Raw genomic sequence first — 13,760 nt, forward strand, 5'->3', positions numbered from 1 at the left:
CAGCCCCACCAGACTCAGTGCCTCCTTAAAAAATTCTAATACCCCCTTTACTGTCATGAAACTAATTGGTTAAAAAAAAAAAGCAAATATTAAATATGCCATTGTTACAAATTATAAAAAAGAGGCAAGTAACTTGTAATCTAATGGTTTCAGTATGTAATACTAGACTCTAAATATAGGGATTGATGTAAACTGAAGTAAGGCCAGGCACCCCAAACAACCTGGTAGAGAGCTCAGGGTTCCTTTTAAGTATGCAAGTTCTATCCACCCAGAAAAGCCCTTTTTTCCAACTTGTACCTATTGTATTTGTATTTCCTGCGGTAAAAGTTGCTGTCCTTGTGAAAGAAACAGTAATTGGTCCCAAAACAACTCCCCTGGCTAGAGCCAACCAGTTAGCATAATCGCTGTGTCCTGGAGCCCTGGGAGGAGGCTTTGCCGACCCAGTCCACTTAGATGAGATTCTGCTACCCTAGTCTTAGCCCAGGAATGTATCAGTCTCTTACCTCCTTCACCACCTTGCCCAGCCCAGCCGTCCCAGTGTGCCAGGGGGCATTGCTGCCCACTGTAAGGTTTTGTTTCTAGTGTTCCTCCCTAGCCTGCCTACTGTGTTGCCACTGATGACTTTTACAACAGGACAGTGGGCAGGATCAGACCAACCTGATTCCAGAGATCTCTGTAAAGTGAGGAGGCAGACTGGATTGGCCTGTTTGTACTTCATTCACTAATGTGCCAGCTTCAAGATTTTTGATATTCATGAATTACTAATTGTGCTCAAAGAGCGAGAGGTGGTATGAAATGACTTAGTGAGTGATTAATACTATACACATTTCTGATCCTGAGAACAATTTCTAGAGAAAATTGTAAGGATAGTCAATTTTCACTTACTTATCCAAATACATGCATAGTCAGAATGTTTTAAATAAGGCCTTGGTTTACAGCAGTGATCATAAAGTTTGATTGGTTACATGAATTAAAATTTCGAATGAACCTTTAAAGTTCCTTCTCCCAGTGTGCCAAAGCATGATGACACAGTATCACAAATGCCTAAAATTACACTCAAGTAAGCATTCTCAATTCACTGTGACTTGCTCTCTTAGAATTTAGCATACAGTCTTGACAGGATAATGGAACAATGTTTGGGATAGAATAGAGATTTGGGCCTTCTACTGTTTGTACCACTGATGGGAAGTGATTCTCATTTCATTTTAGAGTTCCCATAATTAAAGCAATTATCTCTGAGAGGTTTTTATCCACACTGATTTGGATGAAATTTTCTGGAGCTGATGGGGGTTCCAGAGTATCAAACTGAGATTGCAATAACTCAGGGGGCATAAAATGTCCTTTTCTCTTGTGTAAGCGTTCAGAAATGAGCTCAAATGACCCATTCAGATAGACGACAAAGAGCTTCACTTCAGCAGGCTTTCCTTCCTTCTCTGACTCGTCACTCTTACAAGATGTGCCATCTTTCCCTCGGATTAAGATGTCTCTGTAGATTTTCTTCAGAGCTGAACAGGTTAGAACTACGTGCTGTCCTGAAGCTGTGTCTCTGTTTAAAAAAAAAAAGTGGAGGGGAAGTGTTAAAGTATGAAGGCATTTACTGTTTTGTATTTGTCCACACCATGTTTATGCTATTGGTGTTATAAGAAACTGACAAATTGAGGTAAAGATCTTCCACCAGTGACCAGAGACATCAGGGGAAGGGGATTTACTTCTCTGAGCATCCGTTCCTTCTGTGTTATATGTGGCTACTAGAGTACCTGCCCACAGAACTGTGGTAAGGAAAGTCTTGGCAAGGTGAGGGGTATGCCTGCCTAAGGTGCTATTGAGCTCCTGTGGGTGCTCTGCCTCAGTACTTGGACCTGGGTGGCTGCCAGTAGGCTGTACTGGTGCAGCTCAACTTAGGCCCTCCACAGCTAGTCAGTGATTTCCATTTCGTGGCTGGCTTCTGCCCATTCCTACTCTATGCAGAAAGAGTCTGGGAAGTTACCAGTGTGGATCTAAAGAAAGGAAAAATGGGAGCATGGCTGTGGCCAAGGAGAGCAGGTGAGTAATGAGGGAAAAAAAGGGAAAATGAGTATGTCCTAGACTGTACCACTTCCATCCAACCATTGTGCCCATACTGGGTTGCAGAAGCTATCATCTTGGGAAGCCAGGAAGGGCCTAGAATAAAGAAGTGAAGGGCGAGTGCTGGCTTGGGAGTTAGGACAAAATTTACATCAGAACCAAGAATTCTGATTGGATCTTTGATTTTATAGCCAACTTGGTAGAGATTCATTGTATCATCAGCAACAACAGTAGATCAACAGTAAATCCTGTTGATTTACTGATAATACCAGATCTTCCTGGTTGTCATGACTTGAAGTAGGGGGGAGAAAAAGTGGTGACTAAACTGCGGCCCTAATAATGTCCCTGAGTCTTCCAACACTTCCCCAGGCAAAGTGGACGATTGCTTGTTCTGGTTCTGGAAGAAGTCTAATCTCTACTCTCCTGAGGATCTTCACTTCTGCTTCCATTACAGGTCAGTATATTTATCCAATTAGTCTGTTTTTTAGAGACCCAAATACCTTAAATCCTAACCTACAAATCAAAAGCCTCAGCCTGTGCAAACACAAGGCTGCCAGCCATTTCAGTGTGGCGTGAAAGAAACAAAAAACTTTAATTAAAAATATAATTTCATGACTTACATGGTTTTAGATTATAAAATAGGATTTATTTCAGATTTTTATAAAATGGAATTTTATCTTTGAAAGCAAGATTTCTAACACATTTCCTGTCTTTGTTTTCTTTCTCCATGTCCAATAAGGATTTCCAAGGGTCAGGTCCCCAGACAGGTGGAGGAGACCCCATTTGCTCAGAGCTGAGCAATTTGGGACTCCAGTCCTGTTAATAATTCCAGATCTTCCTGGTTGTCATTGCTTGAGGCAGGGGGAAGAAAAAGTGGTCCTAGTAAGGTGATATTACTGTTAATTGTTGCATATTTACTAGCATTTGGATACTGTTCGAAGTGCTCATCCTGCTTCATATCACTAATTCTTCATAGTGGTGAGTAGGAACTAAATCACCACTTTCAGATGAAGGCTCAGATGTGTGGGCGTCAAATGGCTGACCTCCTAGCTAGCAAGCTGGGAGGTTTGTCTTCAGAAACCAACTGAACCAGTTAGCCAGAATGGGTAACTCAGTAGAGCGGTATTCCATTTCTGGGATCCTTTATCTATTAGCTGTGATTTCCAAAGCATATTTTACCCTTAGTACTTTCTGATGGATTTTCCCACTGGTTTATGCCAACACATGATGTCCTCTTACCTTAGTAAAATGTCATGCAATTTGCAGAGCCATGGAATCCTGTCCTGAAATTAAGTAGACAGAAGTGAATTTTCCAGGTCTTCTCTGTGCAGAAACATAGTCCATCATGTCTGTTATTGTTAAAGTCCACAGATATCTTGGTGGTTTTGAGAAATAGGCCAAGTACAAGGTAAGGCATCAAGTCACTGGGCACATTTTTCTGGTGTTATCTCATTGAACCCAAGAACCCAAATAGGTCCTATTACCATCTCTATTTCACAGGCAGAAGATGAAGCACAGAGACTAACCCTTTTGCCAAAGGTCACAAGAACTTAGTGGTGGAGTCAGGTTGTTACCTCTAGCATAATGCTCTTGCATTTAGATCACTCTCTTGCATATGATTATCTTTTAAACTCAAGTGTTGCAAATGTCAAACTCAAGGTGCATTCCTGAGTGCTCTAGAACTAAACCTAATGATGGTTGAGAGACTGAAGTCACCCTCACAGCAGGGCAAAGGGAAGCTAGTGAGATGGAGCTCAAGTGGAGAGGAGCCAAGTTCACTGAAAGTGAAAACATGATGATCTTTGGCCAGTCCCATTCCATTCCTGCACTTTGGACGTGTTTAGCACCTGGGCCTGGCTGTCCCCTTCCCACCAGCTGCTCTTAGGCCCTGCCCTTGCCCTTGCACTGTGCTTACAGCTTCACCTGTGTGACTGCTAGTTTTGTTTTGTTTTATTTTGCATATAAGAACTGAGGTGTAGGCCACAGGTGCGGGGGTGGGATTCACCAGAAACAGTGGGGAACAGAACAGGCGGATTGACTGAAGTACATTGCCAAAGAGAGCAGCAGTCAAGTCAGGAGAGGTTCTGCTGCCCGTATGTGGTGTAGCTCCCTGGCCGGGGATCAAACTTGGGCCTTAACTGTGATCGCACTGAAACTTAACCCCTAGGCCACCAGGGAGGCCTCTGGGTGACAACTAGTTGACAAATCCAGTTTCTAACTCTGGTTAGAGAGAGACAACCTAAGGAATGACCTCAGGAAGATGCATACAAGAATGAAGTACTAGTCATCTATTTCTTGATTCATTTACTTAAAAATATGCCATACTTTGACTTTTACTGGGTGTCAGGTTCTGGGGATATACAATGATTAAAAGAAACAATCAATCCCTGCCCATTTGGAGGTGAAATGTAATTGCAGAGGTAAATGTTAGCCACATTCTCTGTCCAATACTAAGCTGCATCAGGGGCAAAGGCAGTAGGCCTGTGGTGCCTGCCATAAGACTTTATGAAGGTCATCAAAAGCTTCCTGAGGAAGTGGCATGGGAGCTGAGAAAGGATGTATAAGGTTGACTTTATGAAGAAGGAATAGAAGCACATTCAGGCAGTGGGAACAGTAATGCCAAAGCTTTGAGCTTTGTGGCAGTGGAGGACTGCAGGGGTAGGTGGATCCAGGGAGGTAGTGCTGGCACCTAAAGAAGCTGCTGGGGACACGGTCAGCCTGGCTTGACAACTGTGAGTTTTGATATTTGGTCGTAACCTTCATACCGGTGGGAAGTTTCCAAAGGACCAGATTTGAATTGGAAAGAACACTCTGGCTTTGGGTGAACTTTCCCATGAATGAGGCGTATAGGAGCCTTTGTGAGAGGATTTTATTTTGCGGATTATACTTCCCAAACCTAGTGTTTGGGCAGACCCTGGCAGAAGGGGGCACTGCTCCTGATGTTGAAGAAGTTCTAGGTCAATGTTAACACAGGGAGGGCCAACCATGTCCCTGGCTTCTGGAGCACCTGTCCATGAGTTGCCTCACTACACAGGAACTCTACTCCCCCAAGTGCTAACATGCACCAGCCTGCCCCAGCTGGATGGAACGTAGAGAAGCAGACAGCAAAATTACCTGGTCATTCAGTGGTATCCCTTTACTCATCTTCATTCGATTTTCTTCTGGGTGATAGTCGTCTGCATCGTAAAATTTCCATCCTAGCTTTAAGAACAAATTGAAAGTGTATGTGCCAGGCAATGCCATGGAGTTACTAAAAATAATTGGTAAGTGTAGAAAATATCCCACCACCCTCTTCACCAGCATCCTGAGGACAAGCCCCCACTGCTAGGAAGGAGAGGTTTATAAAGCTACTTCACTGCACTCCGGCTGATGTAGGACTCTTATTCATTGCTCCAGTGGGTTTCACAGCCATGTGGAGATGTCTGCAGTGAGTTTTATAAACCAATTCACGCCAGAAGTAGTGAGAGTGAGGGAGAACGAAACAACACAATGGGACACAGGATTGGGAACAGGTTACCTCAGATGCCAGCAGAGCGCCCACTGTGGACCTGTGGAGAGGACATGTGTTCAAGGGACTGACTGTTTCCCAACCATCACATCCTAGGATATGCTGGATGTGATGTATTAAAACACTAGTAACTTGATATTGAAGCACCGATAGGGTTGTGACTCAAATCTAGGTTTTAATTCCTCCAAGAAATTAAAAAATTATCCGGACACTTTTTTTTTCTCAAAAATCATTTTAAGTTTCTTGGTCCTTGTTCTGTAGATGATTGTTTTTCAGAATAAATAGTTCACAGAAAATTTTGAGAAATTTCTGAGGATATTGGAAGGAGGATTATGGTGGGTGACTTAACCATTTAGCTCATAAAAAAATTAAACATTGTTTGGAGTTTAACAGAGACGCAAGAAACAGACCCTTAAAAAGCACCCAGAATTACCAGCAGCCACTATGACTAGCAATGAAATGCTCTCAGCATTGCATCTAATAATGACCTGTGCAGACCCTAACAGGCAGCATTTTAATCACAGGTGGAAAGGACTGGGTCTCAAGGCCTGAGATCTAGCCCCACATTGCATTCTGCCACCACATAAGTAACTATGAAGTCCTGTACAAGATAACTTTTCATTGTTTTTTTCACCTGTAAGCCAAGAGCCCAGAGTCATGCGTCCATTTCCCTACTTGTTTCACTCAGCTGATAGGAACTCACCTATTTGCTCCCAGACTATCATGGAAGTCCACTGAGACATGGGCTCAGTCTTGAGGCTTACAGTCTAATGTCATAGGGTAGAGATGAATGGAAGACAATAAATAAAGCCCTTGTTCTCCACTTAAAGTTCTGCGCAAGCACCATTTAAACACCACTTTTGAAATTTTTACTGTATCTCTCCATCATATCTTCTATGTTTTTAAAACTCCCTCTAGTTATTAACTTGATAGTTTTATTTAATTGCTTTTACTTTTAAAAATTAAAAACAAAAAGTGTTAAGGAAAACTTACTTCCTTTATTCTAGAAGCCATCATTACTTGCCTGAAAGAGAAGGTAACCTCAAAGATGTATACAGTGAAATTAAACAATCAAACTTTGCCCTTAAATTCTAGTTGGATACTGTTGTCTACCAAAGGTTGTGTCTCTCTTGTTAAGGAGCGATCAGGCAGGTGTTAATATACATTTGTACCTAACTTGCTCCCTGATTTAACCAAAGAATTAAAGAGTTGAAACCCTGCCCACATTCACTCTGTTGAGAGTTACTAAATGGCAGCTTCGTGGTCAACAGGATGCAGGAAAACGAAAGAAAAGCTGAGTGTGGATTCACTAGATTGTTAGAACACAAAGTTAAATACCCCTAGTCTAATAGTTTACTTCTCCCTTCTTGCTTAGCCCTCTCAGTTTTTTCCCTAGAGCACTTGAAAACGTGGCACACTATTCACTTAGTTTCTGTTTATTGAATGTAAACAGAGGGACTTTTATCGGTCCTGTTCACCGTACACCAAAGACAAAGGAGTACTGAGTTCCATAAACATTTGACTGCATGAGTATCATAACTATAATCATAGTCATGTGCTCCAGATGCCCTCATCTGATTAGGAATGACACATGAATTACCCAACCTCATGGATTCTGGCAGCCAACCGGTAGAACAAGTTCTAGGCTCCTGCTTCGCACTGCCCCCAAGCGTTTCACAGGTTCCAAGTTTTAATTCAAGATTCCCTGTCATGTGGGCTAAAATTCTCAACATTTCTGAGTTAGAGTTTGATCTAATCAAGTATTAGCTCATATGGGCTGGGCGGAAGTTTTTTGGTGTCCAGTTCTCTTCCTTACAGAATCAACCTCATATTCACACTCCTGATCCAGTTTAAACTGATAAATATTGATCAAAGAATAGGGAGGTGGCAGATACACATTCTAAATTCGAATTAAGAATGTGCCGGGCCTTGGCAGGAGCGGGGCTGCCGCTGTGGCCAGCTCGACAAAGGTCAGTGGGAGCCCGGAACTAGGCTTGCCTCCGCGCTTTGGGCCGTGCACGCATCTGCTTCGTTCAGACAAGAAGCCCCAAAAGCAACAGCCACAGCCTGACCACTAGGGAGTGAGGAGAACCTTTTTATCGACAGCGCTCTAGCGGGCACCCTTTTACAAAGGGCTTTTGCTGGAGGCCGGATCGCAGTTGGTTTACAGACGCTGAGCCCCCGTCTCGGACGCAGTCCTGGGCCTAAGCCCAGAGCTAGTAGGTAGGAAGTAAAGAGCAGGAATCAGGTGTCTAGGTTTCATTTCCCTCACCAAGAGGGGAAGGCGGGAGCAATAGCCAGGCCCTCCCACCTCAAAGCGTGGGGGACCCGGGCGGGTCTGATCACCTGCGCGGTCCCCGTGCCCACCCCGACCTACTTCCCAGAGCCGCTCACGCCCATCACCAGCACTGCAGTGGGCTCCGCCATCGCCCACAGTGCGGCTCCTTCCAGCCGCCTTCCAGGGGTGCCCGCCTCACTTCCGGGTCCGGAATCCCAAAGGCTCACCCTTTCTGGGCCGGCCCACCCAGGCAGGCCCAGCCCCGCCTGCAGCAGTCGGGTTACTCTGACACTGCGCCCCGCTCGCCGATGCTCCACCCAGGCCCCGCCCACGCCCCGGAGCCCGCCCTCCTCGAGGCCCCGCCCACGCCCCGGCGGACCCCGCCCCGCCTCCAACCTGTGCTCGCGGCACGCGCTGAGGCCCCGCCCCCGCGCCGGCGGGGACCCCCTAGCCCACAGTTTCCCAGTGCTCCTGCCCGGCTCCTCCCGCCTCCCCAACTCCACTGCCGGGGCTTCTGTTCCTGCCGAGCCGCTGGTAAGTGGGGTACCATCCAAGAGCTGCTCCACCCGCGGCCTTCTTTCCCCATACCTCTAAGTTGCTGCGGGGGTGCCCATTGCTTTTGCAGGAAATACCGTTTAAATATTGTTGCAGAAAGAATTAGCAGAAAATGAATTCCGACTTTCTGCACCTGGAGGCAATAACCTTCTGGTCCCCGAGTGATGGTCCACTCCGTATAGGTTATAAATATTTTATGAAGTTGGGATCATACTGTACATGCTGCTTCATAACCTCACCTTTTGTCACCGTGCTCAAAGGTGAACATCTTTTGTTGTCAAATATAGATCGGGCCTTTCTGGCATCTACCAATGCTGTACGGTTGCTATTTAATCTGGCTCTTGTTCGCATGTAAATTACTTAATAGCCCTTTAGAGTGCCCAGGATGTGTAATTTTAAAATATTTGTTTAAAAGCATTTCCAACCACATTCTGTACAGCCTCCTTCCCTACTGAACTTCATGTTACTGTGTCCTGGAAAACAATAAAACTGACCTAAAAGCACAGTTAATTCCCTGACTTTGTTTTTCCTAGGTATCCACAGTGGCAGGACTGTGGTGTTCCTGCGTTGAGGTCTTACAGATGAAGAATTGAGGCCTGAGAGATGAGACGACTTGGCCACCCTCTTATAGTTGGGTTATGGCCAGTGAACAATTTTTGAACGTCTGCCATCAGTGTGACTCTGAGGTGACTATTACCCTTGTCAAACATAAGTGTCAAAATGAGAGGCTAATCAGGTGTTTATTTTGGGATCAAATAATTGCACTTCAGGAAGCACAACTTCAAGCAGAAACCCAAATAGTGTCCGAGGAGGGATAAAATTCAGGAACTTTATATGGAGGAATAAAGGATGAGGTAATGGAGGATGAGATAATGATTGTGTGAAGAAGTCCCAGGGAAAAATGGGTCAAATGGAGAGGTCACAGAATAGAAGTTGTTAGAAGTTCCTTTCATCAGTCCTTTTAAACAGGATATACTCCTTGTTGGCCTCTTGGAATGTTGGTGGTTAGGTTTAGTCTGAGATTAAAAGAGGACAGTAAGGCCACTTTTTCCCCCCTTGCAGTAGTGTGCTCCAGTCCTATTAAAAAAAAATGGCTTCAATTATGTTTATTTTTATATCCTCCAGGTACTCTAGGAGGTAGGGGGAAGGTTTGTTGAAGCAAATGCTATAACTGGTGCTCTGCTTTACTGGCTCCAGTATAACAATACATTTGTAGTTATTTGAATGTTGAGTCACACTGAAAAGCAAGAAGTCTGATTTTTCTTCACAGATTGCCCTCCCAACACCTCAGATTTGCTTTATTAGTCAGTGTGGTGGCAGTAAACAGTGCTGTCAAGGATTTGGTTAAAGGAACTATTTGCAGAGATGCCTCAGGATCAAGTTAAAGCAATGACATTGTCTTAATCTCAGTAGCTGAGGGATTTGATGGGACTATAGCAGGGAGCCTTAATGCCTTAATGAAGCTAGTAGAGACAGCTGTCTCGATAGGGGTGTCTAGCAGAAAATGTAGCCTAAGGAAGAGAAACATATACCACCTATTCATCCAAAAGGAAGGGAACCAGGAGAATGATTTCCTTCCCTTATCTGATCTTTTGATCTTCCATTAGTGACCAAACTCCACTGTTCAAACCCAAGGCAGAAAACTAGGCAGTCTGTTGAAGGCAGAACGCTTGGCCCATGTTTCCCATCGGCACAGAACAGAGAAGAGAAATGTGGAGTGTGTGTTTGAAGGGGAAAAGGAAAGATATCCAGCCTTTTGGTCCAAGAGTCAGTGAAATAATCTCCCTATCTTTGTTTCCAAGACAGCAGAAATCAGTAATCCCTAAGAGCTGAATTTCACATTGTTTTGGTTTCCAGAGACTTCCTCCTACTACTCTGTTGTCCCAGGGCTTTGGAGTTACCAGTGAGCAAAACCATGAGGTGAAATTTGTCTGGTACTCCTCCTGGCTACTGTAGAGCTGTATGTATGTGGCGGCACGTGGTGCCCTGAACACCTGCAATGTAAGTCTCACTAGAAAAGGTGGCCCTGGAGAGGCCCCTGTATGCAGCTGCCAATTCCATAGGGGGTAAGTGGGGTACAGTGGGGAACCCTTGCTCCTAAGTCACATAGCACTTCTCTGGGAAGCAAATCAGTTACCAGGCTGAGTAAAGGAGACATTCCCTCACAGAACTCACAGACCTTACAAGGGGTTACAGCTGCACCTCTTCCCTTCCAGCAGAGTTCTTGATGCTGATTTAACTTTGAAAATTCAAATAGAAGTGTGACCAAATCCACAGACTACATCCCAGGACTTAGTTAACCTCCAAAGGAAACTGTTACATGTTTCCTACCTTTTTTTTTTTTTTTTTTTTAAGATTTATTTTATTTGTACATACAGAACTGGGGTACAGGCCAGAGGCTCAGGGGCGGTGAGAGGCTTCACCAGAGACAGAGTGGGGAGCAGAACAGGCAGATCGGCGAAGTACACTGCTGAGGGGAGCAGTGGGTGGATCAGGAGAGGTCTTCCACGCCAGGTGGTCACCTCCAGGGCAGGTGGGGATCGAACTCATGCGGAGGTGGCTTTAGCTTCTCAGTGCAATGCTTTAACCCACTGCACCACCAGGGAGGGCCATGTTTCCTACCTTTGATATTGAATTGTGTGATGGTTAATTTTACGTATACAAATTGGGGCTATCATCAGGGAGCTTGTGAATCATTATTTTGGGATATTTGTGACTTTCCAGAGATTTGCAATTTGATTGATAGACTGAGGAAAGTCAGTCAGTGGTTCTCATCAGTTTGGGTGAACACCCTCCAATTCATTGAAAAGTCTGAATAAAACAAAAAAGTGGAGGAAAGGTGAAGTTCCTCTGAATACTCAAACGGGGACATCTTTTCCAGCCCTTGGACACTGCTACTTCTGGTTCTCAGACCCCTCAGGCTTGGATGGAAACTATGTCCCTGTGCCTCCAGCTGGCAGAATAAGTAGGTAGGAAGCAGGTCTCAGCCTCCTTAATCATGTGAGCCCATTCTTTATAATCAATTTCCTTTGTGGCTGTTTTTCTTGGGGAACCTTGACTAATATCGATAAGTAGGTATTTATCTTTTGACTTTAAACTGTTCATGCACATTTTATATACTTCTATATGTATCGCATTATCACACACACATAGAGTATTGGGATCTCCTAGTTTATGAGGAGTAAATTAGCAGCAATAAGGGACTCAGGAAAGAGCTGGCAAAGCAGGAATGTGAAATGTCTCATATACTAAGAATCTAAATTGATCTTGACTTTCTTTCCACCAGCTTGATTACTTCTTAACTGGCTGCTAGTGTTTCTGCTGACTTTGCACGTGATGGTAAACTATCTCTCACACCACTGGCACTGCACAGTACTGTCAGTATTAGTTTGTGAACACTTGCAACATTAAGAATTGATTTTAGTAAAAAGGGAAGTCTATTTTCAAATAAACAGAATAAAATTATACTCTTGACTATGTTTTTTTTTTTTAAGATTTATTTATTTATGCATACAGAGCTAGGGTACAGGCCAGAGGTGTAGCAGTGTAGGTGAGAGGATTCACCATAGTGGGGAGCAGAACAGGTTGATTGATGAAGTACACTAGTGAGGGGAGCAGCAGGCGGGTCAGGAGAGGTCTGCCGCGCCATGTGGGTCCCCTCTGGGGCTGGGGATCGAACTCATGCTGAAGTGGCTTTAACTTCTTAGTGCCATGCTTTAATCCGATGCACCACCAGGGAGGGCCCCTTGACTATCTTTTAATACCTCTTCTATCTCCTCTGTCAGTGGTCAGTTGACTCAGACAATGCTGATGACATGCATTTCCTTCCGCCCTCCATTTATCTTCCTCTCCCTCCTCCCTTCCTTAATTTCTTTCTTTTTCTTTGTTTAAGCATGTACTTCAGGTACATTTTCTGTTACCTTTTTGTCAATTATTTTTTTATAAATCCTTCTGATAACTAAATTTCTCCTTCAAGTTGTCTTTGAATGCAAGACATAATATACTGTATAACTTGTAAAATAGATTCTTATCTGCTGTAAGGCTAGTTAGTTGACTATTCTTGGATTAATCAACGCATGCTATTCTTTGGCACTTTTGCTGATGTGGTGACCGTATTTTTTAAATGTCTATTCTTTTAAATGAAAAGAACATTGCTGCATTGTTCTTTATTTGTGCCTCTCTCTTACTCTTTTCTTCTCAATAAATTCTTAGTTACTTCAAGGGTAAAAGGACATGGGTTTCTAACTTCCTTAGCTAAAGGACACTTAAATTTCTTTGTTAACTGAGAATCACAGCTAGTATCACACAGGTGTTTGAGTTTACTAAGCGCTCAAGTTTCAGAAGGTTCTATATATAATTAGTATTTCTTTGTGAAGATTCAGAAGCCATCAGAATATTTTAGTGCCTCTGGGTCATCATTACAAATACCCCGGCCAGGGAGGTGACCAACATGGCACAGCAAATCTCTCCTGTCCCACCCGCTGCTCCCCTTAACAGTGTACTTCAGTCAATCTGCCTGTTCTGCACTCTGCTTGCTCTCTAGTGAATCTTCTGATTCCTTTTGCCTGTAGCCTGTACCTCTGTTCTTGTATGCATAAATAAATAAATCTTTAAAAAACACCAATTATTAATAGAGTAGTTACCCAGTCCTGCCTCTGGCTCCTGGCCTTCCCCCTGGAGAGAGCAAGAGGCTTATCTTGGGTCAGATGTAGAGTGCAGCTTATTTAATTTTCATGGCCTTGTGAGAGTAGGACTTACCCCATGAGAAACAGGCACAAGAAGGTTAAAGAGCTAGTTAATAAATGATGAAGCAGAGACTTGAAAAACTGCCTGATTCCAAAATCCAACATCTTTTCAGTTTTAACCATTAACATCGCATGACCCAACATGATTTATACTAAGAGCTTGGTTTCAATAATGTCCTACTGATAATGGAAAACTACAAAAAAACCCACTCTTTTTGCAGTATATACCTTTTTTTTAAAAATGTGATTAAGAACATTTCAAGAGAGAAATATATATTTAAGCATAAGATTATGATACTATACAAATTGTACGTTTAATACAGAGACCCAAAGTTGTGGAGGCCCAGGCAGTCTAGCTCTTCAGGAAAGGCTGTTTCTGTGGGATGGCACTTGCTATTGTTAAGGCATTGTGTTCTACATGTTGTACCTAGAGACTAGCCAAGTCCAGACTCCTGCTCATGTTGGTGATTTCTTGGAGTAAGAGATAGAGTTCGGCCTCAGCAGTAACTGTTCATCAGGATCTGAGAGTCAGTTAAGAAGTCAGGACTCTTACAGACAGCAAAAGAAAAGTTGACAAGTGGGACTATATCAAACCAAAAAAACTGCACTG

The 13,760-nt window shown here is 43.7% G+C and overlaps 1 protein-coding gene across 4 annotated transcripts; it reads right to left on the reverse strand.

The window, feature by feature from the left end:
• Positions 1 to 790: 790 nt before the first annotated feature.
• IDNK (idnK, gluconokinase homolog (E. coli)) lies at positions 791 to 8,048 on the reverse strand. 4 transcript variants are annotated; one of them, XM_012721288.1, is made up of 6 exons: positions 7,950 to 8,018; positions 6,566 to 6,596; positions 5,582 to 5,612; positions 5,179 to 5,261; positions 3,304 to 3,347; positions 791 to 1,546 (listed from the first exon to the last, which is right to left on the reverse strand). In XM_012721288.1, exons 4-6 carry the CDS (start codon positions 5,212 to 5,214, stop codon positions 1,201 to 1,203), a joined length of 426 nt encoding a protein of 141 aa, XP_012576742.1. In that variant the 5' UTR covers positions 5,215 to 5,261; positions 5,582 to 5,612; positions 6,566 to 6,596; positions 7,950 to 8,018; the 3' UTR covers positions 791 to 1,200. The 4 variants fall into 4 exon arrangements, with proteins under 4 accessions (XP_012576742.1, XP_004677597.1, XP_012576743.1 ...); XM_004677540.2 differs by lacking the exon at positions 6,566 to 6,596 and having other exon boundaries at positions 5,179 to 5,265; positions 7,950 to 8,048; XM_012721289.1 differs by lacking the exon at positions 6,566 to 6,596 and having other exon boundaries at positions 7,950 to 7,999.
• Positions 8,049 to 13,760: the final 5,712 nt, after the last annotated feature.

The sequence above is a fragment of the Condylura cristata genome, unplaced genomic scaffold (genome assembly GCF_000260355.1).
Source record: "Condylura cristata isolate star-nosed mole 26May11 unplaced genomic scaffold, ConCri1.0 scaffold00006, whole genome shotgun sequence".
NCBI classification, from domain to species: domain Eukaryota; kingdom Metazoa; phylum Chordata; class Mammalia; order Eulipotyphla; family Talpidae; genus Condylura; species Condylura cristata.